Raw genomic sequence first — 23,977 nt, forward strand, 5'->3', positions numbered from 1 at the left:
TGCTCCCTCAGGCCTCCCCTTGCCTCCCAGTGTTCGCATCCCTACTCTGCCCCCATCACCACCTGCATTGCAAACTTGAGCGATTGAAGGTCAAAACAAAAGCGGAGTCCATCCACTTTGCCCCACTTTCAGCCTTGACCTTCAGCCCCTCTGCTCGCACCCCAAGCATCCATCAGTAGCATAGTGCTGTTGCAGAGTCTGACATAAGCATCCCTTCTGCTTTGGCTCTATGTGGCTGGCGTGGCGCTGTGAGTTTGGGCCATCACCCGCCCTGTCCCCACTAGTGGAGCTCACGGTTCAGGTGAAGGCAGGCCAGCACTCACATGTCGGGGCGGGCGGCGGACAGCAAGGAACAGAGAAGTAAGCTTATGCTAAGTGTCCGGGACAGCTTCTAGAAGGATGTATGTGTGAGCCAGGTTCTGAATAAAGAGAAAAAGCCAGCACAGGACAGTCTGGCAGAACAGTCTAGGCAGGCGAAAGGACAGGTGTAACGTTGCTGGAGAAGACTTTCGGCAGGGTTGCCCACTCACTGAGCCCTTGCTGGGTGCAGGCGCTGTACTGGGTGCTGGGAGCTGGGGAGCTCGTGAATCAGACGGAGCCTTGTCTTCAGGGGGCTACGGCAAGGAGACGGAGGGTGAGGGGGAGCCTTGAGGCTCAGTGGGGAAGAGCTTGTGCACAGGCCCTGAGGCAGGGGTGTGCCAGTGTTCTTCACGGAAAAGCCAAGAAGCTGAGGCTGGAAAAGAAGGATGAGAAAGAAAACGGCCCGAGGCAGGCCCTGACTTTGCAGGAGGTGCGGCTACAGAAGGGTTTAGACCAGTGGAGGATGTGACTTGTTCGGGCTCTTATTTGAAAAGATTGCTTGGGCTACCATGCAGAGAATAGACGGTAGAGGTCAAGGGCACTGGCAGAAAGACCAGGGAGGAGGCGTGGGGCGGGTGAAGCTAAAGTAGCAGCCGGAGCCCACAGTCTGGAGATAGGGACACGGCACTCATTAGAAGACAGATGGAACTTAGGGCCACGGCAGATTCGAGCACCTGGGAAGTGTGCTGGTGTAGATGAAGAGAAAAGGTCCCAAGATGAGCCCTGGGGCCCCCAGATGTGAGGGGGGTGGGGGCGGACGGAGACCCTGCACACCCGTACCCAGCCAGGAAGCGGGGATGTGGCATGGGGAGTGCTGGGTGCCCAGCTGGGGAGGTACCTGGGGAGCAGGGGGTGAGGCGAGAAGCGGCCATTGCCAGCATCTAGAGGGGACCGCGGCGCCAAGACAGGGTCTCTTTTAAGAGAGACAAATGAGTACACTAGTCGAGGGAGGAGGCAACATCCATGAGTGGGTGCAGTGCCCAGGGCGGGGTACCCAGGCAGTGCAGGAGCAAGCCAGCAGGCTCTCGGATGTCAGGAAATTGGCGGGGGGCGGGGTCTCGGTTGGGGTGAGACAGGAAGGTACGGGAGAGCCCTCCAGCCCCAGCCCCACCTGATCCTCCTCGGCCTTCCCAGGCACCTTGGCTGTAGCCCTAGGAGTCAAGTTTACTGGAAAGTGCTTTCACGTCTTTTACTTTCAGATTAGCCCTCAGCCAAATGGAGTTTCGGGGGGTTCAGTTCAGTGAATTCCCACACTGCACGGAGTGGACCCAGAGCAGCTCCTTCACCTGCTGTGATGCTCGGAGTCCCGACACCAGCCAGGCTGGGAGGGCAGGGCCTGACTCAATAGTCGGAGAGGAGGGAGGCTGCAAGGCACCCCGGGGATGGCAGCCACACAGGCAAGAGCCAGGGAGAGATCAAGAGACCAGGCAGTCGGAGTCTCCGCCCTTGGGGGCTTGAGTCCCAAGGGGCCCCCAGGGCCCTGCAGGTGTGGCAACAGCAGTGGAGGTAGAGGGGCCTCCGCCGTGAAGGGGTTGGGGGACTGGGGGCCATGGGGCATGCTGCTGTAGGACGCTGGGGTCGGGGGTCGGGGGTCGAGGTGCCTCTGTGGTTTCGAAGGAGCCCGGCACTAGAACCGGAAGACCAGGGCTGACGGGGCCAAGGCCGAGGGCTCTCCTGAGCCTCCTTCAGTCCGGTAGAGCCCTCGGCCATCCCAGGGGAGGTGGAGCAGTGCATGCTGGGAAGGGGTGCACGTTGGCCGCAGCCACAGGCGGAGGTGGTTCAAAGGGGAGATATGGTGTCACTGCAGCGTGTGGGCTGTCGGTGGCACTGACAGCCTTGAGGGTGGCAAGGTCCCCTTGGGAGTGGTAGAGATGGAGAGGCGACCTGACAGTCCCAGGTCGGGAGAGTAGCCTGAGGCAGCCCGAGGGGAAGGGCACCGTTTCCGCTCAGCCGTGGTCGCTCTTGGTGAGCGGTCCTGAAGTCGGCTGTGGCGATGTGGTCAAGCCCCCGTGGGTGACCTCGGGTCTCTAGGGCAGGCCTCTCTTCGACACTGCTGGCTGTCACCAAACCAGTGTCCCAGGAAGTGACTGTGTTCTTCAGTGTTGGGTGGCCTGAAAACACCCCATCGTAACACCAATACCAGTGACTTGTTAACAGCCCAGGATGGGAATGCGGGGAAGTGGGACCTGTAGGAAGGCCAGAAGAGACTCGGGAGGCCAGGAGCCCCAAGAGCCCCAACTGTGAGTTTGGCCAGCGGCCCTGGCACCCCCTGTTGGTGATTGAGTGACTGCTCGAGGCCGCACTCTGTTGATAGGCCGCAAACAAGGCTAGCGACAAGACAGTCATGAAAGTGAGTCTGGTTATACCTGGGAGGAGCACCCTGAAGGAACATTCCAGAGCCGCAGAAGCTGAAGAGGGAAGGGCTGGCTGCCCTTTTTGGGCAGAGACGATGGAGTTCAGCCAGGTGCAGGGAGACCTGGGATGGGTCTCAGCGGGGCTCTGGCCTGATCACTTGACCCAGATCCAAATGAGGGGAGGAGCTCAGCTAGAGGAAAGAGCGTAGCCCAGGTCATCAGATCATTGCAGGAAAACTTACCACAAAGGCCCCCAGGGTCAAGGGCAGTGGGATCCAGCTTACTCTCCTTTCTCCACCACCGCCAGGTAGCCGCAATAAACGTCCCGGTAGCTCTCCCACAGTTCTGGCACCAGGAAAGGCCCAAATAATGAGTCCACATCTGCCGTGGCTCCAAAAACTGAATTCTATTTCTTTTCATTAAAAACGTCAAATGATGCTCACCTCAATTTCTGTGTTAGCCCTTTCTCAGGAGCCAGTCTGGGGGAACTAAGGAACTGAGTGCAAATAGTTGGCCATCTGTAATCCAAAAGGTGTGACTTCACCAAATTCGAAGAAAATCCTAACCAGACTTAAGATCTGGAGTTAGAAAATTCCAATTTTACGGAGCTCTTTGGCTGATTATTTTTGCACCCAAATGACTGAGATTCAACTGGTTTAAATTGATTTAAATTGTGCTTGGCCAAGCAGTGACAGTCCTGGGTTCCAGACGCTGGAGGGTTGAAGGAGACTCATTGTCAGCGGTGTGATTCATGGTCTAAACTAGGAGGCAGCAAACTTCTCCTATATAGGACCTTAGAGTAATTATTTTTACTTTGCAAGCCAGGTCTCTGTCGCCACTACCCAACTCTGTCCTATGATCTCGAAGACCCCCACGAACCATGCAGAAATGAATGGGCGTGGTTGTGTGCCAGTAAAATTGTATTTATAAACCCAAGCCGAGGGCCAGGGTTAGCCCTTGGGCCCCAGTTTGCCGACACCTCGTCTAAGCCAAGAAAACCAAATCCTGGAACCTTTGACCTGGAAATGATGTTACAACCGATGTTGTGTCCAGCCACTCACATAGGAAGGAGCTGGCTTTCCCATCTCAGCACAAGGCCAGCTGGCTCACGCGGGGCCCTGCAGAGGCCTTCCCTCTGCCCAACAGAGGTCGACTCTGGCTTCTAGAACCCAGAGGGAGCCCAGGGTGGGGGGCCAGGGAGGGAGCAAAGAGAGGCAGCAGCTCTGTGAGGATATTTGAGCAGGCATCTAAGTGCAGGTGGGACTGAAGAGACGACGGGGTAATTCTGGGAGCACGAGCCTGTAGGAGGTGGCTGAGCCCACCTGGGGCCGAGGGCCATGGTAGCCAGGGATCAGGGCATTGTGGGATGTGCTTCCCTGCGGGGAGTTATGCTGATCTGAGGTCTGCAAATGCCAGTGGAGCAGCCAGGAACAAGGGCAGGAGATGCACAGGCAGAAGTCCTTGAAGGGAAATGACCACCCAATCAGCCACAGGCCAGGAGGGTTGTAAGGAGGCTTGAGGAACCATCTCGGTGGGTCAGGGCCTCCCAGCAGGATAGGCTTGGTGGGTGCAAATTCAAAGTGGGGCCATTTTCAGTCTTGGATGCCTCCAGATGGGAGACCGGCAGGTTCTCGCGCCTGGAGCTCTGAGGAGACGCCGGGGCCACAGTCTCTGATCGTAGCCAGATGAGTCCCCGGCGAAGAGGTGGGCCTGGGTGTTTGAATGGAGGGGAGGAGGACCGGTGCCAGGCCGGGGCTCTCGGGCACCATGGGACAGAGGAAGGAGAAGTGGAGGAGACAGGGCCAGAGCAGTCAGGGAGGTAGGAGGAGGGTCACGCGGTGGCAGTGTCAGGGAAACCAGGAGGGCTTTCCAGGAAGCGGGGCAGTCAGCTGTGTTGAGTGGCCCCGAGATGGAGACACAAAAGTAGCCAGTGCGCTTAGCAGCAGGAAGACTGATGGCCACGTGGGTCCGGGCACGGTTCGTGCTGGTTACAGTTCCGAGAGCTGGCGGGAGAGAGGAAGAGATCTATAGAGAAGCTGGGGAGGGTGACCCATTTGAGGAAGGCTGGCAATGTGACCATAGGCTGGGGACTTTCTCTTACCAGAAAGTTCTTGAGACTTTCTGGTAAGAGAAAGTGGGGAGTCCACTCTCTACCGTTCTCCCTTTTTCGAATCATCTTTTTGTTCTACCAAGTTGGAATTCAGATTTGGCAGAGGGCCCGGGGGCCACCTAAGCCAGTCCTGCCCGCTCCTGGAGCTGGGAAAGGGGGTTAACAGCTAAGAGTCCCAGGCATTTGCCACTCGTGAGTTCCAAAATATGTGCACAGGTCAGCCTAGAGAAAGCTGCCGCTCTTTGTCCCGCATATGGATCAGTTGATGAGACATAGCCCCAAACCCGAACACCCTTACTGCAACCACACAGAGCTGCCTGTTGTTCCATTCCAATGGATGGCTATTTGTCAGCGGTGACCTTGTGCTATTGGTGTGGGTGGAATTTGCCAGCATTAGCCAGCCATTGAGTATCTCCTTCCTTCCTTCCTTCCTTCCTTCCTTCCTTCCTTCCCTCCTTCCTTCCCTCCTTCTTTCCCTCCTTCCTTCCCTGCTTCTTTCCCTCCTTCCCTCCCCCCTTCCCTCCCTCCTTCCTTCCCTCCTTCTTTCCCTCCTTCCTTCCTTCCTCCCCTCCTTCCTTCCTCCCCTCCTCCTTTCCTTCCATCCTTTCTCCCTTCCCTGTCTTCCTGCTCCCCCCTCGCGCCCCTGTCCTTGCACCTTCCACTCCAGATCCGGGTGGTGAAAGCGTTCCGTAGCTCGCTCTATGAAGGCCTGGAGAAACCGGAATCCAAGACCTCCATTCATAACTTCATGGCGACGCCCGAGTTTCTGATCAATGACTACACCCACAACATCCCACTCATCGATGACACGGACGTGGACGAGAACGAGGAGCGCCTGCGGGCCCCCCCGCCCCCGTCCCCCAACCAGAACAACAACGCCATAGACAGCGGCATCTACCTGACCACGCACGGCACCAAGTCAGCTACCTCGTCAGTGTTTTCTTCCAGACCTGGGAGCCCGCTCCACAGCGTGGAGACGTCCCTCTAGGGGACCCGCTCTCGGCACGCGCACACCACACGCACGCGCGCTCGGGCGGGATGGCGCAGGCCTGCAAGGAGGATGGTGCCCCGACGGCGCTTGCGGGAAGCCGATCCATCCAAGGCTTCCTACCCGGGACTGAAGACGAAGAGGGAGAAACTAGAGAGCGACAAGAGCTGTGTTTCCCTTTTTTCTATCGAAGCATTTTTTTTTTAACGGACACTACAACTCCGCCAGACGGGTCGCTGTCTGGGCTGTGTGGTGGGGCAGGGGCCCGTTCGCTGGGAGCTCGGCGGCACCCTAGGGAGATCCCTGCAGGGCCTGGAAGGATGCCCAACCCGGACCGCCCACCGCCGGGAGCTGCCTGCGGGTGTACCAGCGCCACCAAGCGCCCGTTCCCCGGGACACATGTGCAGTCCGTATGTGTGTGCGTGTGCATAGATACGAGCGTGCGTATAGACATATACGTACCTATATGACCAGATGCATATTTAAAGAATAAGGAGCTATTTATCAGCATGAATTTCCATTCCTCTTATCGGGTGTTTTCATTTTGATATCTCATTATTTATTGTGGCAGGTTTTTTTTCAGGGAACTAGACTGCAAGAATATCTTTTTGGTGGCTTGCCCCCCCTCGCTGCCCCCCACTTTCCGCCCAGCCTCCGTTCTCCATCCCAGCCCTTCCTCCCCGCACAGTTCCCGAGGATGTTGCACTTTGAGACCCCTGCCTATAGAGGAAAACAAAACAAAACAAAACCCTTGCAATGGAATTTTTTATTTAAAAGGAAAATACCAAAGTATTGATGAGAAAGATCCCCTCCAGGGGCTGGAAAGGGGACTTTTGCTTTCGGTTTCGATTGGTTTCAACTCCAAGTCCTGGATTCTGGCTGGTGGGCTTTCTTTGTCTGCACCCCTACGTCAACAGCATGAAGCACCACCCCCTGCCTCGCTGATGCCTTGGGAGAACCCAGAATTCCTGGAGCAGCCCCAGGAGAGCCAGGGCCAGAGGTGGGGGGTGGGGCAAGCAGCAAGAGTGAGGCAAAAAGCGGCAGAGGAAGAGGTACCATCAAAACCCAAGAGGAGCTGAAATGACCGCAACCGAGAAGTTGTACCGAGGTGTCTGTCGAGTGGCTGGAGCAAGTTCTCGGTCATCGCCCGCCAAAGCACTCTTCCGACCCGGATCTTCTCCTTGAAGGACAACTGTGACCCACAAAGGCAGCCACCTACAGTGACGTGGGGGAAGCAGATGTGGCAGCGAAGCCCCTGGGAGCAATGGCACCTCGTCGCTGTCGCTGCGATCACACCTGGCGCTCTCTCTCACGGGCGGGGAAGGCTGAGGAGGCCAGCCTCGCCATGCCGGCTGAGCACCCCGTCTGCACGTGGGAGAGCTGGGCCTGGGCTCCCCAGACGGTTCCCTCGGGAGCCTCTCCTTGCAGTGTGGGCACGCCTCGTGCCAAGCCTCAGTTTCCCCCTGAACGCGCACTGACCAGAACAAGCAGAGGTCCCTTTACCTTCTGAGTTCACGTGTCTCGTGTTTTGCAGAGAGGCAGTTCAGGTGCATGTGCCTACCACTTGGGCCTGGGGCTGAGCCGCCGAGGGCCAGCCGCGAGCGGAGGGAGGCAGGAAGGAATGGGAACCGCCAGTGTGGGTGGCTGGCAAGGCTGGCTTGCAGCACGCCTTGTCCCAGGCCCACGGGCAGGGGACTCGTCTCACCTCCACCCGTGTCCGTGAGCACCGAGGTCGCCATTCCCACCACTAACAGGAATGCCGCGTCACCCCTGAGCGGGAGTAGTCAAATCTCGGGCAAAGGAATTTCGGTTAGAAAAGAAAATCCCACTGAAAATGCCAGCTACAGATAACTTAAAGCCATCCCTTTATTCCAAAGGGCACATTGAGAATGTTACCCATCTGTAAACTGTTCCCTAATGTCCTTGTTTAACCGACAACAAAAAAAAGGGCAACTCAATCTGTTGAGGGTCTGTGTGTTCTGAAACTAGAAATAAAATTGGAAATCTTTTCATTCTCTGTTATAGACACATCAGTAGAAGTAATGGTCACTATAGAGTCCAAAAAACCCTCACTGCTGCTGTACAAAGTTGCCTACGGTACGTGTCGATTGTTTAGTCCCCAGGTTGCCTTTCCCCCGGGTGTGGGGTTCAGAAAAGGGGCGCCGTGACCTCGGAGTGTTGCTCTGCTTTCTGTACGGTCTTCAGGCCGAGGCACCTGTCTCATCAGGAAGCCCGTCTCTATAAAGCGTATTATACAGAATGGCTTGGTCAACTGTGTTCAGTTATTAAATACGTTTTCCATTTTTATCTGCCTGTTATAAAGATGAGCGAAAACTATCTTAATGAGGAAGACCAGATGCATCATAACTTAAAGTCTGTAGTTGAATTTCCTAATTTAAAGAATAGTCCGAAATTTCCATGTATTAAAAAAAAAAAAAAAATGAAAGCCTCCTACAGTCCCAGTCTGGGTAACGTGTGTAATTTGTTAGTTTTTCGGGAATTGTCATCCGGAATGAAAAGGAGGCGTCCGCATCCACTTCGCCAGGCCGAGATGAGCTCCAGGGGAGGCAGAGCACCCCCCCACACCAGGTGTGCGGCCACCTCCCCAATCCTTCAGGGAGCCAGCAAGGGCTCGCCTGCCCCATGGGGTCAGAGGCGCTCCCAGGGGAAGTCTGCGTGGTGACCCTCTGACTGTCTTGACCTAGAGGGGCCTGGCCTGGACGTCCAGGCCGGCGTCCTCAAAGGAAGGCGAGGGCTGGGAACACCAACCCAAACGGGAGAGCCTGGGACACACGCGGACTCCGTCTTTTTTCTTTTTTTCTTACGGCAAAATACATACCACATCAAAGTCGCCATCCTAACCGTTTTTAGGCAAACAGTTCAGTGGCATAGAGTACTTGCACACCACTGTGCAGTCATCCCCACCGTCCGTCTCTAGAACATCTTCATCTCCCCAAACTGAATTCTGTTCCCATTAGACACTAACTCCCCACCCCGCTCCCCCAGCCCCTGCTACCCACCATCTTTTCTGTCTCTGTGAATGTGAGTTCACATCTGCGTGAGTCTTAGAGTTACTCGAAGCAACTCGCAGAACTGGAATCCTACAATTTCTGTGTGCGATGGGCTCATTTCGAGCAGCACAGGGTCCCCAGGGTTCGTGCGTGTTGTAGCCTGTGTCAGAATTTCCTTCCTTTCTGAAGCCAGGTAACATTCCATCAAACGCGTAGACCGTAGTTTCTTTATCCACTCATCCGTCAGTGGACACTCGAGTTGCTTTTACCTTTCGCCTGCTGTGAATCGTGCCACTGTGAACCCAGGTGTGCAAACAACCCTGTGAGTCCCCGCTTTCGATCCTCCTGGGGCTACACCCAAAAGTGGGATGGTTGGGTCATATGGAAACGCTATGTGTCATTTTTTGAGGACCCCTCCGCCACCAGCAGTGCACATGGGTTCCAATCACAGACTTCCCTTGCTCCATGGGTCATTCCCCCATCTGTTCCTTTGCTCACTACGTGTCTTTGAACACCTGTTGGGAGGACATCTGTGCCCCGTGACCCACCCCTCCGCTCTGCCAGCAGAGCCACGAAGGCAGCTCGGGACTAAAACTTGCCACGTCTCCTCTCCCTGTGCTTCTATTTCTCCACTCCACACATCACCCTTTTAAACTTGGCAATGCCGGCGGGTGCATTTTCCAGGGAAGCTGCCAACAAAGGACAAAAATGACTTCTAAGTTCCCTCCCAACCACCAGAGCCCACACTTCTAAAAAAGGCAAAGAGACAAACACCAGAAAACAGCAGAAAAACAAATAGCGGAGAGCCCTTGCTTCACTGACGTGGGAGTCCATCTGGAACCACAAGGCGAAGTGAGTCTAGCTTGGGCCAAGTGCCTTATCATGAGAGCTGGCACCTCACGGACAGATGTTGCGCTGCCCCAAAACCGTTTGTTTCTGTCCGTGGAGACTCTTGCCCAGTCCTGCTATCAAATATGGCCCAGGTTCCCGTGGAAAAGAATCGGTAGCCAGCCGTCCCTCCACAAAGCCGCCCCCGTTTCCCCACACAGCCAGAGGTCAGAGAGCAAGGTGTCGGCAGGGCGGCGCTCCCTCCGAAGGTTCTAGGGGGAGGCTCCGTCCTCGTCTCTTCCAGCCTCTGGTGTTGCTGGCAGTGCGTGGCCTTCCTTGGCCAGTAGGCACAGCACTGCGGTCTCTGTTGTCACATGGCCTGCTCCCTGCTCGTGTCTGTCACCGTGTCTGCTCTCAGCTTCTTATAAGGATACCGTGGGATTCAGGCCCACCCTACTCCCGCAGGATCTCATCTGACACTGACAAAGACCCTATTTCCAAATAAGGACCGGTCCTCACGTTCCAGGGGTTAGGACGCAAACACATCTTTTGGGGGACACCATTCACGCAACCACAGCTGGAAAAGAAGAGACAGGCCAAGTCCCTCACAGGACCTGGATTGCCCCCCTCCTCCCACTGGTTTGACAGGCCAAGCAAGGCTCAGCCGTTTATCACGTTACAGTAATTAAGACATGCTGGGGCGGGGGGCGCTTGGGGGGCTCAGCCGATTTAAGCATCTCACTCTTGATGTCAGCTCAGGTCTTGATCTCGGGGTCCTGAATTCGAGTCCTCCACTGGGCTTAAAATAAAAGACATGCTCTGGACTAAAAAGCTCCTGGAAGTTTTGGGTTCTGGAAAATCTCTCAACACCTCATTGCTGACCAATCCCTTTCCTTCATCAGGAAAACACAGACGCCCCCTGAGTGATGAGCACGGACAGCACAGGCCCCGAGGCCAGCACACAAGCCAGCAAGTGCCAGGGCAGCGTGATAGGCACACACGCAGGTCCAGGAATTTTCAAGTAGTAAGCAGCAATCGCCGATCATTTGGGCCAACCTGCTCAATGTACAAGGTGGGAAACTGAGTCCCACAGACGGGAACTTGCTGGCTATGCAGGCATCGCAAAAGGAAACCTAGAGCTACAAACTGTCCAGAAAGCCCGCCATTAGCCACAGCAGACCAGAGCCCGACAGAGCCACGCTCTCCCCGTTCAGCATAGCGGCTCCCAGCCAGGGCTGGGGATGTTCACCAAATCCCTACAGAGCTTTATCCAACTATCCTCCCTTCTTTCTGGTAAGTCCTGGGGCTGAGGGTGGGGAGGAAACAGAGTGGAACAGGTGCAGATGGAGAGAGCTCTCTTAGACGTACCATCCCCTCCACCTGGCCCTCCCATCCAGAGCAGGGGGTTCTGGTCTCTGAGAAACTGACCTCACATCGATTGTGGGGGAGCCAGCTGCCTCGCTGGAGGCTAAACTCTGAGGTCCAAAGATTTCCAAAGCCATCGAAGCTTCTCTAAGTGCCAGTGATCTTGTCAGGGGAGAGAAGGCAGAGAACCCGCCAGTGAAACACCCATCACCTAGTTCCATTCCAATCAACAGTAAGTGCTGGCCAAGGGCAGTGCCCGGTCAATGCAGGACAGGCAAGACTGGGATACGGGGGGGAGGGGGTCCTGGGCCCAGCTTGTGGGGGGGAAGGACTCGAGAGAGACAAGGTGCTTTTTAAATAGCAGAAGACAGAAAGGACCAGTGAGAGCCAAAGCTGCCCACAGAGGCCTGCCACTGGCCCCTCGCCACCCCCCCCCCCGTGCTCAGAGAGCCAGCCCCATGCCCTGAGCCTGGGCACCAACCCTGTCCTCGGAGAGCTCCCAGATGAGCTGGGTAGACACACATGAAAAGCACCTGGTGGAAACGTGGACATTTACTCCGATCCCTCATCCTGAAGACAAATAACACAGCTGCTTAGTAAACTCACGCAAGCCTCGCTGCCTGACTTGTCACCGGTGTGTGAGCCCTCCCTGTCTCCTCCACCAGAGACAAGCGCTCGGAGGCACCCTGGCCGACCCCAGGCATCGCAGCGGGTTCCCACACCTGTGGGCACCGGAGGGCGTGGCAGCCAGTCCCCAGAGCCCATGCTCCGCTGGCCCTCACACCATCATGTGTTGAAGGACGGCCCCACCAATGTGTGTCGAGCCCAATGCGCATCCCCACAGAGAACAACCTAGGCTGCTCTGTTTCTCTGGGCGGCCCAAAGCAGTTCTTCTGGACAAAGGGCCTTCTGGGTGGGTCAGGAGGGAGCCATGGCTCTGAGATTCTCTAGACTCTCCCAAAGTAAGCCTCACTCGCTGAGCGGGACTGCCAGGCTCTGCGAATGTTCCAGTGGAGGAGCGAGGACACGTGGACTCCCTCAGGGCACGCCACCGTGACGTGAGCACACGCTGGGCCATCACGCCGTCAGAAAGCGATGGATACCCCTGCCCCCAAGAACACCGCAGGTGCACGAGGGGCAGTTCCGCCCGGAGAGAGCATTTTAGGGGAAACTGAGGCTGGGTGGCACCCATCAAAAGCCCAGAGCAGCACAGGCCATAGGGCAATGACAGGACATCACATTTGGCTTGTATCATCTTTTATTATACAAAATAGAATTCCATCTATGTCACACATTCATCCTTTCTATAAATCTGGCTTTTAAAAAATCCCCAAGGGTGCAGTCTTATCTGTTCTCTGATTTTCCTTCCAATGATGTCACAGCTCAACTGCATTTGGTGCCCTCTCAAAGGACAAAAGCAGACAGGGACGCCTTGCGGGCCCTTCCCCTGGCCCGCCCCGGCCTGCCCGCAGGACGTATGGCTCCCGTCACCGTCTGGACCACAGCTGCTAGGGACAGTCAAAGCATGAGAATCAAAGTGGCAGCATATGTCATCGCCTTCACCAGCCTGTCTCCAGAAGCACAAAACCAGTCCTCGCAGCTGGTCCTCTGGGGACCAGCTGTCACGGCGATGTGGTGGCGCTGTCCCCAGGCGGCCGAGCATCCCGGGCTTCTCTTTGGGCAGGCCTGGACCAGGGCCTTAGGGGATCTCTGTGTCCATGGTATAAATCTGAATGAGATCAGACACAATGTTATCAATGATTGGCTTGGTAAGGTCGTCACTAAACACCTAGAAAGGAGAAGGAAAACAGGTTCTGATTAGACTCCCTCTGCATCAGAGAAGGCACCCTCCAGTAAGCGCGGAATCACACTGCATAGGGGAGATAGCCCGGGGACTTGGCTATTACAAATAATGGTGGCTCTCTGCAAAGCCAGTTTACTTCCAGCCTGCCAAGGCTGATCACAAAGCAGAGAACATTCCAGATGGAAGAGGCCTTGGTGATCACCCAGCCCAGATGGGACAGGGAGTTGATGACCAAGCTGGGCCAGGAGTCCATTTCCAGGGGTTAGCAGGCCAGAGCACCTGGGCCAGACGTCCTCCTGACCGTGAGCGAGAGTTCATCAAAGTGTAAAGTGAATCCCCAGGCACCCAAACTACGAGGAGTGTGCAGCTCGGGGCTAACCCTGCATGTTCCCAAGGAAGTTCTGGCCCTTGCCCAGCCCCTGGGAAAGGACCTCTAGGCCCCTGGCACGTCCTGCCTGATGAGAGGGTCTCGGATTCCCTGAGGGCCCTGCCAGGCCGTCTGCACCGACAGCGTGATTCCTGGTGGGGCCCTGGCTTCACGTCTGGGGGGCAGAGACTGAGGATCTGAGGTCAGCCACGCGGGAGCCCCGGGCCCACAGGACCGACCCCCACTGAAGTCCCCGGACGCCGGCGCTCAGGGAAGCTTCCCCGGCGGCGGCATCCTGCGCGCGTCGTCACGCGTCACCGCGGGTCGGACCGCACTGCCCCACGACCCCCCTGTCTGTCCCGGACCCCGCCGTACGCCCCTTTGGTCCTTGCTGACTCCCCCCTGTATCCTCTCACTGTAAGCAGCCATTGTAATGGCCGTAACCACGAGTAGGACGGCTCTGCTGAGTTCCGTGGCCCTCCTAGTGCAGCACCGAGCCCGAGGGTGCTCTCGGGGACCCGTGATGACATGGAAAGTAAAAGGCAAAACAAGGCTTGCTGCTTGGGGAACCAAAGTGCCAGGAGGGTTAAGATTTTGGGGCAAGCCAGGGCAAAACTAGACCCGAGTCCACCCCCTCTACGGCCCCCAAAGAAAGCTAGGACCCTCCACAAGCCACTACTGCAGGTAGGAAACAGTGACCTGAAAATCCCCAAGCCCTGGCTCACGGAGATTAGCCATCTCACCCCAGACTCTGGGTAGAAAATCAATGCTTCAGAAACATGTGTGTTCCTGGAGACCCCAAGCAGAGAAACACCATTAAAAAGTAGTCCAGGGCCAGAAGCTGGAAGCAGCCCAGGTGTCCATCCACGGAGGAGTGCACAGACACAATGTGCTCGGTCCACGGCATGGAACAGAATTCAGCCTTAGCAAGGACAGAAATCCTGCACCTGCTACAACATGCTACGGCTTGAGAGGCACCGCCCCGTCCACCCAGCGGCCCGACACGGCTTGGCACAAAGGCCCGCCTCGCCACTGTCACACGCCAGTGCGGGCAGGCTGCTGGGGGAGAGGTACATCAGGCTCGACCAAGTGTCCCGACCCACCCCCAGGAGACAAGTGACCACAGACAGGCGGTTACTGCAAGGAGGAAAAGCGTTTCCCAGCTCAGACTTCAGTGTCCCGGGGCCGGGCAGGCGGGGGTGTCATCCGGAGCCGCTTATCATTAGGCAACTGGTCCTTGCATGTCACGAGCCCCAAGGGCAGCTTCGGCTGCTCCTGGCACGTGTGGCCCAGAGCCAGCCAGAACAGGTAAAGAGCTGAGTGAACGGGGATGCGCCACCCCATCCTGCCCGGCACCTTTCGCTGGTGAGGGCCATGCACGGGAGCCAGAGGCAGCAAGGTGGCACCCAGTGAAGTTCAGGAGCAAGCGAAAAGAAAGGCGAGAAGAAAGGAAGACACAAACAGAGGCGAGCGAGACGATGGGAAACAAGCGATGGCACCACAGGTCTAAGCAGCCCAGAGACGGGCTGCCGTGCCCACCAAACGTCCTGTGTGAGCGGGGCCAGGAAGTGGCAGCCCCTTGTGCTACCACCCGATTCCAACAGAGCAGGGACACCACGGTCACATGATCTGGAAGCCCCCGAGAAGCCCCAGCATGGAGCAAGATGCCTCTTCAACCCCATGCTGCCAGAGGAGGCATGTCTCACCCGAGAGCGGGACGACACATGCGTGTGTTCAAGCGTGCACAAGCACCTACTATGTGCCAGTGTGCTCAAGGGTGCACGAGCACCTGCTATGTGCCAGCTCTAGGCCCTGGTCATAGGGCGGCTGATAGAGCAGACAACATCCCTGACCTCCAGGCACTGACAGTGCGATTGGGTGGGGGGTGGGCAGTTCCACAGGCAATAAAGGACATAGAACAAAAAGCAGGAACAGCTGGGTGTCCGGGAAGGGCAAGCAGGCTGGGGAGGAGCATCAGGAAAGGAGAGACATCATCGGAGCCAAGAGCGGCAGGAAGGGAGGGGCAGCCAGGAGCACACGCGGGAAGGCACCCAGGTGGCACCCTCTGTTCATGAAACAGATGACACATTTTAGATTTCTGGCCACTGGGGGTTTTGCAGGGGACGAAACCTTCAGTCATCAAAAATACTGCTTGCAGAGGACCTCCCACAGGGCGAGGACCTCCCACAGGGCAAGGCCACACAACAAGGGGTTATGACAAAGGAGCAGCAAGCTTCAAGTATGGGAAAGGACAAACCGCAAATGATCTCCAAACTCCAAAGTCGATAGGGCTGCAGAAGTCCTTGAGGGCGGCAGCCCTTCCCACAGACTCGCCCTGTACAAACAGCACTGTGCATTCGGCAGGTCTGGGGGAGGCCAACGAATCTTCCAAGCACCAGGCTCCTTACCCGCCCTCTAGCCACCCACCCCGCCCTCCACCCATCTGTCATCTATCTACCTGTCTGTCATCAGTCCATCCTCTCAGAGGACCCCCCGTAACTTCTCCTGATGCAAATCCACGCACATTAAGCCCTGATCTACGGTAAGCTCCCACTCGGTCCAATAAAAGTGCTCGGTTGAGCAAAGTGGCCGTCAAGTGGCGGCCATCCCCACCCAGGGACACTTGGTGATGTCCGGAGACACTTCTGGTCGCCATGACCGAGGCAGGGGATGCTCCCGGCACCTACAGAGAGTGATCTAGCCCCCAACGTCCACAGGGCCAAGGCGGAGAGCCCCTCCTGCCTTAGACTACTGTGACGGGCGACGTTCGAGCTTCAATGTCCTGCAGTGGCACGCGTCTCCCTTCACGGACAATCACTACAAGCAGACACAGGCACCCGGGTACCGGCACTCCTGAAAGTCCTCAGGCGAAGGAAAGCAGAACACTCAGCAGTCACCTCACCTGCCACCACGGCTTCTCGGCCTCGGCCTCGGCGGGCACCTCGACCCCGTAGGCCTGCAGGGCCAGGTGGAGCACTGCCACGGCTATGTGCTGAGCCCGGAACCGGAGGCACAGCCCCCCATGGTAGCTGTCCCGCAGCAGGGCCCAGGCAGTGACGGAAATGGGGGTCCGCTGCCAGCTGTAACGATTCAGCCAGTTCTTGAGGGAAACCAGGTAGTGGAGCAGGTACTGCAAAGACACACCAGTCAGCCGGTTGGCCTTCAGGGCTCCAGTCCCTAGCCGCCTGACTCCCCACTGCGAGGCGCTGTGGCCCCTGCGTCCACCCGCCACTCTCTGCTCAAGCCCTCCAACGGCTCCCTGCGTCACTTAGGAAAAAGCCCCGCTGGGGGCGCCTGGATGGCTCAGTCAGCTGAGCATGTGACTTTTGATCTCAGCTCAGGTCTTGACTTCAGGGTTGTGAGTTCGAGCCCCATGTGAGGCTCCACACTGGGCGTGAAGCCCACTTCAAAAAAAAAAAAAAGAATGAAAAAAGCCCCAGTATCTTCCACTGGCCCCCAAGCCCTGCCAGCCCTGCCCTGCCCCACCCCCTACCATGTGGGAACAGGCCAAGCATGGTTCCCTCATGGCCTGGTCATTTCCTGCTCCCTCTGCCTCAAATCATCTCTCCCCGCTGAGCCGGTCCCCGTGTGCCCACCCACCGTCAACTGGCGGCCCCGATCCCGGAACCCGCCTGGGCCGCTCTCGATGGCCACCCCTGCCACAGTGCATCTCCATCACGGGGCCCCGCTCTCGTCATCGTCAGAGGTCATTCGGCACATCCCCCTGCCCAACTCCACACCGGCGCCAGAAATAGCGCCCTCGTCTTCCGGTCCGAACATCGTGCCAGCCTGTGCGCCCAGCCTGAGGCCGGGGACTGCCCAGAGACAGGACGCCTGCTTTCAGGGGGACTAAAACTGGTGACTGTGTGTCCTGGTAGTGCTGCCCTTGGCTGTAAACTCTCAACGACCTGTCGGCCCCGCTGCCTGTCAGCTCTCGCTTCGGGAAGACAGCCGCTTTGCTTGAACCGCCTAGTCCACAGGCGTGAACACACAGGCGTGGGACTCTTGCACGCCATGGGACAGGGGGCTCAACTGCTGCCCTACACCCCGTCCCAACCCGATGGAAGGGGAAGGCCGCTAGGCTCAGGGTAACGCTGAGCCCCGCTCCCCTGCCCGACAACCCCCTTGGCCACGGCCGCTCGTCCTCAGACTTGGTGCCACGAGTGCCCCCCCCCCCCCAGAGCCAGAGCGGCTGCTGCCTCTCCCGTGTATCATGCCACCAACTGAAAGCACGACTGTTTCAAAATCTCCACCAGGGGCTTCTGGGATTAGAAAGGCGGTTTGGAAAGGGGGGGGGGGGTGGGGGGGGCGGAGATTACAAGAACCCCCGGGGTGATGGGGTGCTTTTGTATTTTAACTGCGCTGGCGAACAGATGAAGGCAAGAATGTGACGAAATGGTGCGGCACCGTGCAGTACAAGTAAGAAGCAACAACCCCGGGAACCCCTGGCTGTTGCAATGACTGCAGGGTCCCACAGTGTCTCTGTCCCAAGTAGGATTCTCTGTGTTACTTCCTCCGACTGCTTGTAAATCTACAATTACCTCAATACAAATTTCAGTTGGGTTTTTTATTTATTTTTTTAACGTGCATCTATTTTTGAGAGAGAGAGAGACGGAGCATGAGTGGGGGAGAGACAGAGAGAGGGAGAGACAGAATCGGAAGCAGGCTCCAGGCTCTGTGCTGACAACACAGAGCCCGACGCGGGACTCGAACTCATGAACCGCAAGATCATGACCTGAGCCGAAGTCAGAAGCTTAACTGACTGAGCCACCCGGGCGCCCCAAAAAAATTTCAATCAGAAAAGAGGCAAAATCCTGGTCACGACAGCCCCGTCCCAACCCCCTACTGCCCCACATGTGTCCCTGCAGGCCACCTTTCCAAGCTGCCCACATCGGGGCCTGGACCCCAAAGTATCACCACATCCAAGTACCCGAAGGGTGTCTCACAGTCCTGCTGGGCCTTGCCGGTTCCTAGCCATTAAAAGTGTGCCACTCAACTCTGTGACTCAGCTCGTCTTGTGGGTTTGTAAGCACAGCTGAGCAGGATGTGAGCTCTGCAGCTGAGCAGCACCTCTCGGAGACAGGGCCTCGGGGAGATCACAAAAGCAGCCCCGTTTCCCCGTGGCCCACTGAGCATACCATCTATGTGAGTCACGGGGTCTGCCAGGGCTTTGGAGAATCACACGGATCTCGGCTTGTGGCCTTGGCCACGCAGGCAGAAAGGCAGACGCCGACATCGGAACTGCCTGAGAGAACCCTGAAAGCGGAACAAGCGAGGCCACCAAGCCAGTCACCTTGTGCAGCCAGGGGCCCCCAGTTCCCAACGGTGGCTCTGCTCTGCCTCGCACACCCGACATGTTCTTGAGGGTTCAATGGGTGCCGTCTCAGGACAAAAGAGAAAAATGAGCTCATGCCTCCGGAGACAGTTGCCAATTCCCCAGCATGTACCTTGTGTGGGTGCTGGAAGGAGACTTGGAAACGCAGGACTCTCAGCATGAGGAGTTCACACTGCACTATACTGTCCCGCAGGGCCCAGAAGCGGGAGTCCAGCTCCAAGGGTTCACTGCCCGGGTGAAAGTACCTGCACGGAGAGACAGCAACGCTTATGGCAGCCAGGGAAGTTTCCGTGAGGAGCCCCTCGAGTCAGGTGACATCCAGATACACACTGCAGCGTTCTTCGGCCCAGCCTACTTATGTTTTGCTTTTGTTTTGTTTTCTTGAGTAAGAGATAGAGAGCACGCAAGTGGGAGAGGGGCAGAGAGAAAGGGAGACGCAGAATCCAAAGCGGGCTCCAGGCTTCGAGCTGTCGGCACACAGCCTGGTGTGGGGCTCCAACCCACGATCCGTGAGATCGTGTCCTGAGCGCAAGCCGGACGCTTAACTGACTGAGCCACCCAGGCGCCCCTCCTACTTATGTTTTTATACGTCATTCTTCGTTTATACGTCTAGGATACGGTATCAGAACAGTAACCAGCAGACAAAAAGCAGCCCGCTTCTGGCTTTAGCCCTGACGGGCTGTACCAATCCCTCGGCAAGAGGTCAAGTGTAAAGATGACCTCTCTGCACCTGCTCCGGAGGGACCTGAAGCTCTTACTCTGGGCCCAAGGAAGGCATGTAAACATATCACGGGGCTGCTGCGTGCAGAAGACTCCATGTATTTCAGCTGTTTGTTTCCCGGACCCTACTGTCCTTATTGGCACCATATACATCCACGACAGTCCCAGCTACGCAGGATCACCAACATGTACATATTCCCACTCAAGGGACCAAAATTCTCTGCCGACGATTCAGCCTCCCTAGCTCTTCACTCACGGTCCAACCTCCCCACAGAACACCCCCCGCCCCCACCGGGTGCCATGTCTAATTAGCGATCCACACAATGTCCCCTCTGCCAGTCCTCCCTGCTGGGGACCTGGCAATTACAGGTGGACTCTGGCGGCCCTCCCTTGGTTCCCTCGCCTGTTCTGCTCTTCGTCTTGAACGGTACGCTGTGAGCCTGTCGTGCTTGGGGGGTAAGGAGTGCGTTTTCTGTTCCCTGTTTATTAAAAGAGAAGCAGCAGAAAACAGTTTTCTTTTCTAATCATGAGTTTCTAGAAAGGTTATGCCATGCTGCTATCAGTAACTCTCCATAAGTTGCTTCCTCCCGGGCCCCCTGGGTCTCCGTGCGGCCCGGCTGGCTGGACCCCCACGTCCTTCTGCGATAGGAACAGGGCTACTTGCACCCCGAGGTGCCGCCCACAGAGCACCGCGCCCACATGGGGACAAGAGATGCTTGCCAGCAACTCTGACTCCGTTTCTCACACCATCTCAATAAAGTAATTGCCCGACTCAGTCCACACAACACAACTGGTTTGATCCATCCTGTCCAAAAGTCCAGGTGAATCCTCTCTGATACATCTCTCCAAGATCCCCGTGCTCTAGGCATGCCCCCAGCCCGTGACGCCGGGGCCTCTGCCGTACCCAAGTCCTCCGCACTCCTTTGGCCTGTGACGCCTCCCTTCATCTGGCCTCGCTTTCTCTCCCACTGACCCCCATGGCTTTCTGACGGGCTCATTCCTGCCTCTGTTGCTAGTGCTTCTTGCCCCGGTTCAAGACCACCCCCCCGCCCCCGGCCGGGGCTTCCTTCTGAGCTCGACAGCTGGCACCTCTCAAATGCCTGCGCCCGGGAGCCATTACCTGTTGGACACGTTGATGATGTCACGAGTGCGCAGGTGCTGTTCCTCCACTTTGCCGGCCAAGTAAAGGGCAGACATGGCGACCAAGTAGGGGTCATAGGCGTCCAGGTTGATCTCGCAGAAGAACTTATGGTAAATGGTGCAAGCAGTGGCAACGGCAATGGACTGCATCCCTAGCTTGACACCTACCGAGGGAAAGCAGGCAGGAGAGGAGTCAGATCCAGCGCCCGCCCTGGGCCGAAGTGAGCGGGCAGGCACGGGGTCGGCCCGGAGGGTGTACGCCCCTCGCTCAGACAAGCCCCAGGCCCTGGAGCCCAGCTGGCTGTGGCTGCTGGGTCTTCCGCTGGGTCCTCGACCCGAGGGGTTCTGAGCCAGGCTTCTCAGATTCTAATGGGCTAACAAGCCCCTGGGGGGTGGGGGGAGTGCTCAAATGCAGATCCCACACTTCCACCAAGCCCCCCTCACCACCACCACCGAGACACCCAAGCTACGGAACTGAAGACCATATAAGGACAAGCAAGGCTTCACACTAGTCCTCACTTAGCACTTGGGCCTATCAGCTTCCGCACAACATCGCCAGCATCGCGGCCGGGACCACACTGGGCCGTGTGTCCGCTGCTACCTTAGCAAGCATTTAACTAGAGGTCACCCCCACGGCGCACCCAACAAAAATCCTGCCGAGATGACAGCAGGTGAAAAAGGCCTCTACCACAAAGTCCCAGTGTTGCCACTAAAGATTTTACTCAGCCCTGGTTTCCTTGTCTGAAAGTGAAAAAAGGTGAAAAGCCAGCAGGGTCATTGCCAAAGGCAACTGCAGGCAGAGCAGGGAAAATAGCAACACCTGTGACCTCAGACAGCCCCCCCCCCCCTCCTGGGGAAGGACAGTGACACCCTGAAAAGGGAATGGAACTCCAACACCGGAACACGTGCTGGTTTGATTTGGGGGTTAAAGCCCAGCTCCCACCCCGCCTCTGGACGGCTCCTAAGGTAACCACTGCACTGGGTCCCAGAACCAATGATATAAATTCGCCATGAGCAAGGTTAAGAAGAGAAGGTTAGGGGCGCCTGGATGGCTCAGTCGGTTGTGCGTCCAACTTTGGCTCAGGTCACAATCTCGCGGTTTGTGAGTTTGAGCCCCATGTCGGGCTCTGTGCTGACAGCTCAGAGCCTGCTGCCTGCTTCGGATTCTGATTCTGGGTCTCCGGCTCTCTCTGCCCCTCCCCCATTTGTGCTCTGTCTCTATCAAAAATAAATAAAATGTAAAAAAAAAAAAATTTTTTTTAAGAAGAGAAGGTTAAATGACTCCCAGTAGACTGAAAGAAGGTGGCAATCACGTGCAGTATCCGCCAAGGTGTAGGAGTTTCCTGGGGCTACTGCAACCAATGACCACAAAGTCAGTGGCTTCAAACATTGTTTCTCTCTCACTGGGTGTGGTGAGAAGTCTGAAGTGAGTCTTAGAGGGCTATATTGCAGGTGTCAGCAGGGCGGGTTCCTTCTACAGCCTGCAGGAGACAATGTTTCCTTGCCGTTTCCACCTTCTAGAGGTGTCTGCAATCTTCTACGCTCCCAACGTTACATGGACTTCTCCGCCTGTCACTTTGGCCTCTCTCGTTAAGGATGTGACAGGTGTGGGGCGCCTGGGTGGCTCAGTCGGTTAAGCGGCCGACTTCGGCTCAGGTCATGATTTCGCGGTCCGTGAGTTTGAGCCCGGCGTCCGGCTCTGTGCTGACCGCTCAGAGCCTGGAGCCTGTTTCAGATTCTGTGTCTCCCTCTGTCTCAGACCCTCCCCTGTTCATGCTCTCTCTCTGTCTCAAAAATAAATAAACGTTAAAAATAAAAAAATAAAAAATAAAAAGGATGTGACAGGTGTGATTATCCCGGGCCTAGTGAATAATCTAAGATAGTTGCCCCATATCAAGATGCTTAATCCCACCTCCAAATGTCCTTTGCTACCTGAGGTAACAGTCACAGGTCCTGTGGATTAGGATGGGGACATCTTTGCAGGACTAGTATTTAGCGTCACACAGAGGGCTAGGGCATGTGCAACACATTGTATAAAGAAGTCCTTTAAGAGTGGTACCTCGAAGAGCTCTTAGCAGTTCAAGATTTGAATTTCAGTTACATAGACAGTTCCTGCAGGGGACCCCTCGCTCCTAGAGGTGTCAGATAAGGTGGTATCACTGCACATGACCCTCCAAGTCTTGTTCTAATTTTTACATTTTTTTAAATGTTTTCAACGTTTATTTATTATTAAGAGACAGAGCGTGAACAGGGGAGGGGCAGAGAGAGAGGGAGACACCGAATCCGAAGCAGGCTCCAGGCTCCAGGCTCCGAGCTGTCGGCACAGAGCCGGACACGGGGCTCGAACTTTGGAAGTGTGAGACCATGGCCTGAGCTGAAGTCAGATGCTTAACGGACCAAGTCACCCAGGCGCCCCCCTCCTCGTCTTGTTTTCTGTGGCAAATGCTCAAAGCACCGCCCGCTTCCCTGGTGTCCATGGCCCGTCTTCCTCGAAATGAAATGTACAGATCACTGGGCTTAACTGTCCTGCATCATTTCCCTGGCTCTGCTGACCTTGACTTGACGGCCGACTCCCCCAAACCCCTTTCCCGGCACAGTGCACACGAAGTAACAAAGATCGGAAATAAAGTGTGTGCCAGCGGAGCAAGATACTGTTGCCAGAGACGGAAACAATGTTTCCACAGGAACCTCCTTCCCTTCATTGTGTCGCCTTTAGGAGTAGCGGCGCCCCACACCCGTGTGGACACCCTGGCGGGGCTCAACACGCCAGCCGCACCCTGGGTCCGCGGTGTGACGCGACCTCGGCGACAAGGGTCGTCAGGAGCGTCACCAAGGGCCGCGCCAAAAGCCTCCATGCGACCCAGCGCGCGGGCAGGCAGGCGTGCCCGAAGGCACGGTAGGCCACCCGGCCGCGGGCACCCCGACTCGGCCACCTCCTGGCTGGGGCCGGCCCCTTTCCACGTCCTCTCCTTGGGCCCCCGCGCCCGGGCGAGACACGGCCGTGACCGTGGCCGCCTCGCGGCTCAAAGCCTAGCACGCGGGGCGCGGACGCACCGGGGCCTGTGCCCCCGAGCCGGGCCTCTCCCCCCGGGGCAGGCCGGCCGCGCCAGCCCCGCGTCGTGCGCGTCCCCTCTGCGCGCGGCGGCCTCCCGGGGCGCCAAGCCCGCCTCCCCGCCGCGGTTACCTGCCTCCATGATGAACCGCGTCACTCGGAAGTGCACCCTGGCCTCGGGCGCCGGCCGCCCCTCGGCACCCCGCGCCTTGTCCCCTGCTCCGCCACTGTCGGGGCCAAAGGCCTCCATGAGGCCCCGCCCCGCGGCCCCAGACCCCCCCGCCGTAAGGAGAAGGGGCCCGCGCGCGCGGCGGCCGGGTCCGGGGGGTCTTCGCGACCCGCGCGGCCGCCCCGTCCCGTCCCGGCCACCCCGCCCTGGCCCGCCCCGGCCCGTCCCCCGGCAGCAACCCCCCCTCCCCCGGGGAGGGGGTGGAAATGACCGTCAGGCCGCGCGCAGGCGCGGGCGCAGGCGCACAGGCCGGGCCGGCCGGGAGGCTGGCTGGCGCCCGCCCTGTCCCCAAACACCACGTGCCTCGCCCTAGA

General features: G+C 57.3%; 2 protein-coding genes across 6 annotated transcripts in view; one reads left to right on the forward strand and one right to left on the reverse strand.

Moving 5' to 3' along the window:
• The window catches only part of ATP2B3 (ATPase plasma membrane Ca2+ transporting 3), a 62,185-nt gene extending 53,911 nt beyond the window's left edge, over positions 1 to 8,274 (forward strand). For 3 of the 4 annotated variants that reach the window (XM_043570066.1, XM_043570068.1, XM_043570069.1), the window contains one exon: positions 5,492 to 8,274. In XM_043570066.1, the coding sequence (XP_043426001.1) occupies positions 5,492 to 5,812 (321 nt within the window). In that variant the 3' untranslated portion in view covers positions 5,813 to 8,274. The remainder of the gene's footprint in view (positions 1 to 5,491) is intronic. The other variant, XM_043570070.1, reaches the window with a different exon arrangement.
• A 3,987-nt stretch (positions 8,275 to 12,261) lies between these two features.
• CCNQ (cyclin Q) lies at positions 12,262 to 23,776 on the reverse strand. 2 transcript variants are annotated; one of them, XM_043570071.1, is made up of 5 exons: positions 23,567 to 23,776; positions 20,363 to 20,546; positions 18,635 to 18,767; positions 16,090 to 16,317; positions 12,262 to 12,805 (listed from the first exon to the last, which is right to left on the reverse strand). In XM_043570071.1, the coding sequence occupies exons 1-5, from the start codon at positions 23,682 to 23,684 to the stop codon at positions 12,716 to 12,718; spliced, it is 753 nt and encodes a 250-aa protein (XP_043426006.1). In that variant the 5' UTR covers positions 23,685 to 23,776; the 3' UTR covers positions 12,262 to 12,715. The 2 variants fall into 2 exon arrangements, with proteins under 2 accessions (XP_043426006.1, XP_043426007.1); XM_043570072.1 differs by having other exon boundaries at positions 12,262 to 12,745; positions 23,567 to 23,775.
• Positions 23,777 to 23,977: the final 201 nt, after the last annotated feature.

The sequence above is a fragment of the Prionailurus bengalensis genome, chromosome X, assembly GCF_016509475.1.
Source record: "Prionailurus bengalensis isolate Pbe53 chromosome X, Fcat_Pben_1.1_paternal_pri, whole genome shotgun sequence".
Classification (NCBI taxonomy): Eukaryota; Metazoa; Chordata; class Mammalia; order Carnivora; family Felidae; genus Prionailurus; species Prionailurus bengalensis.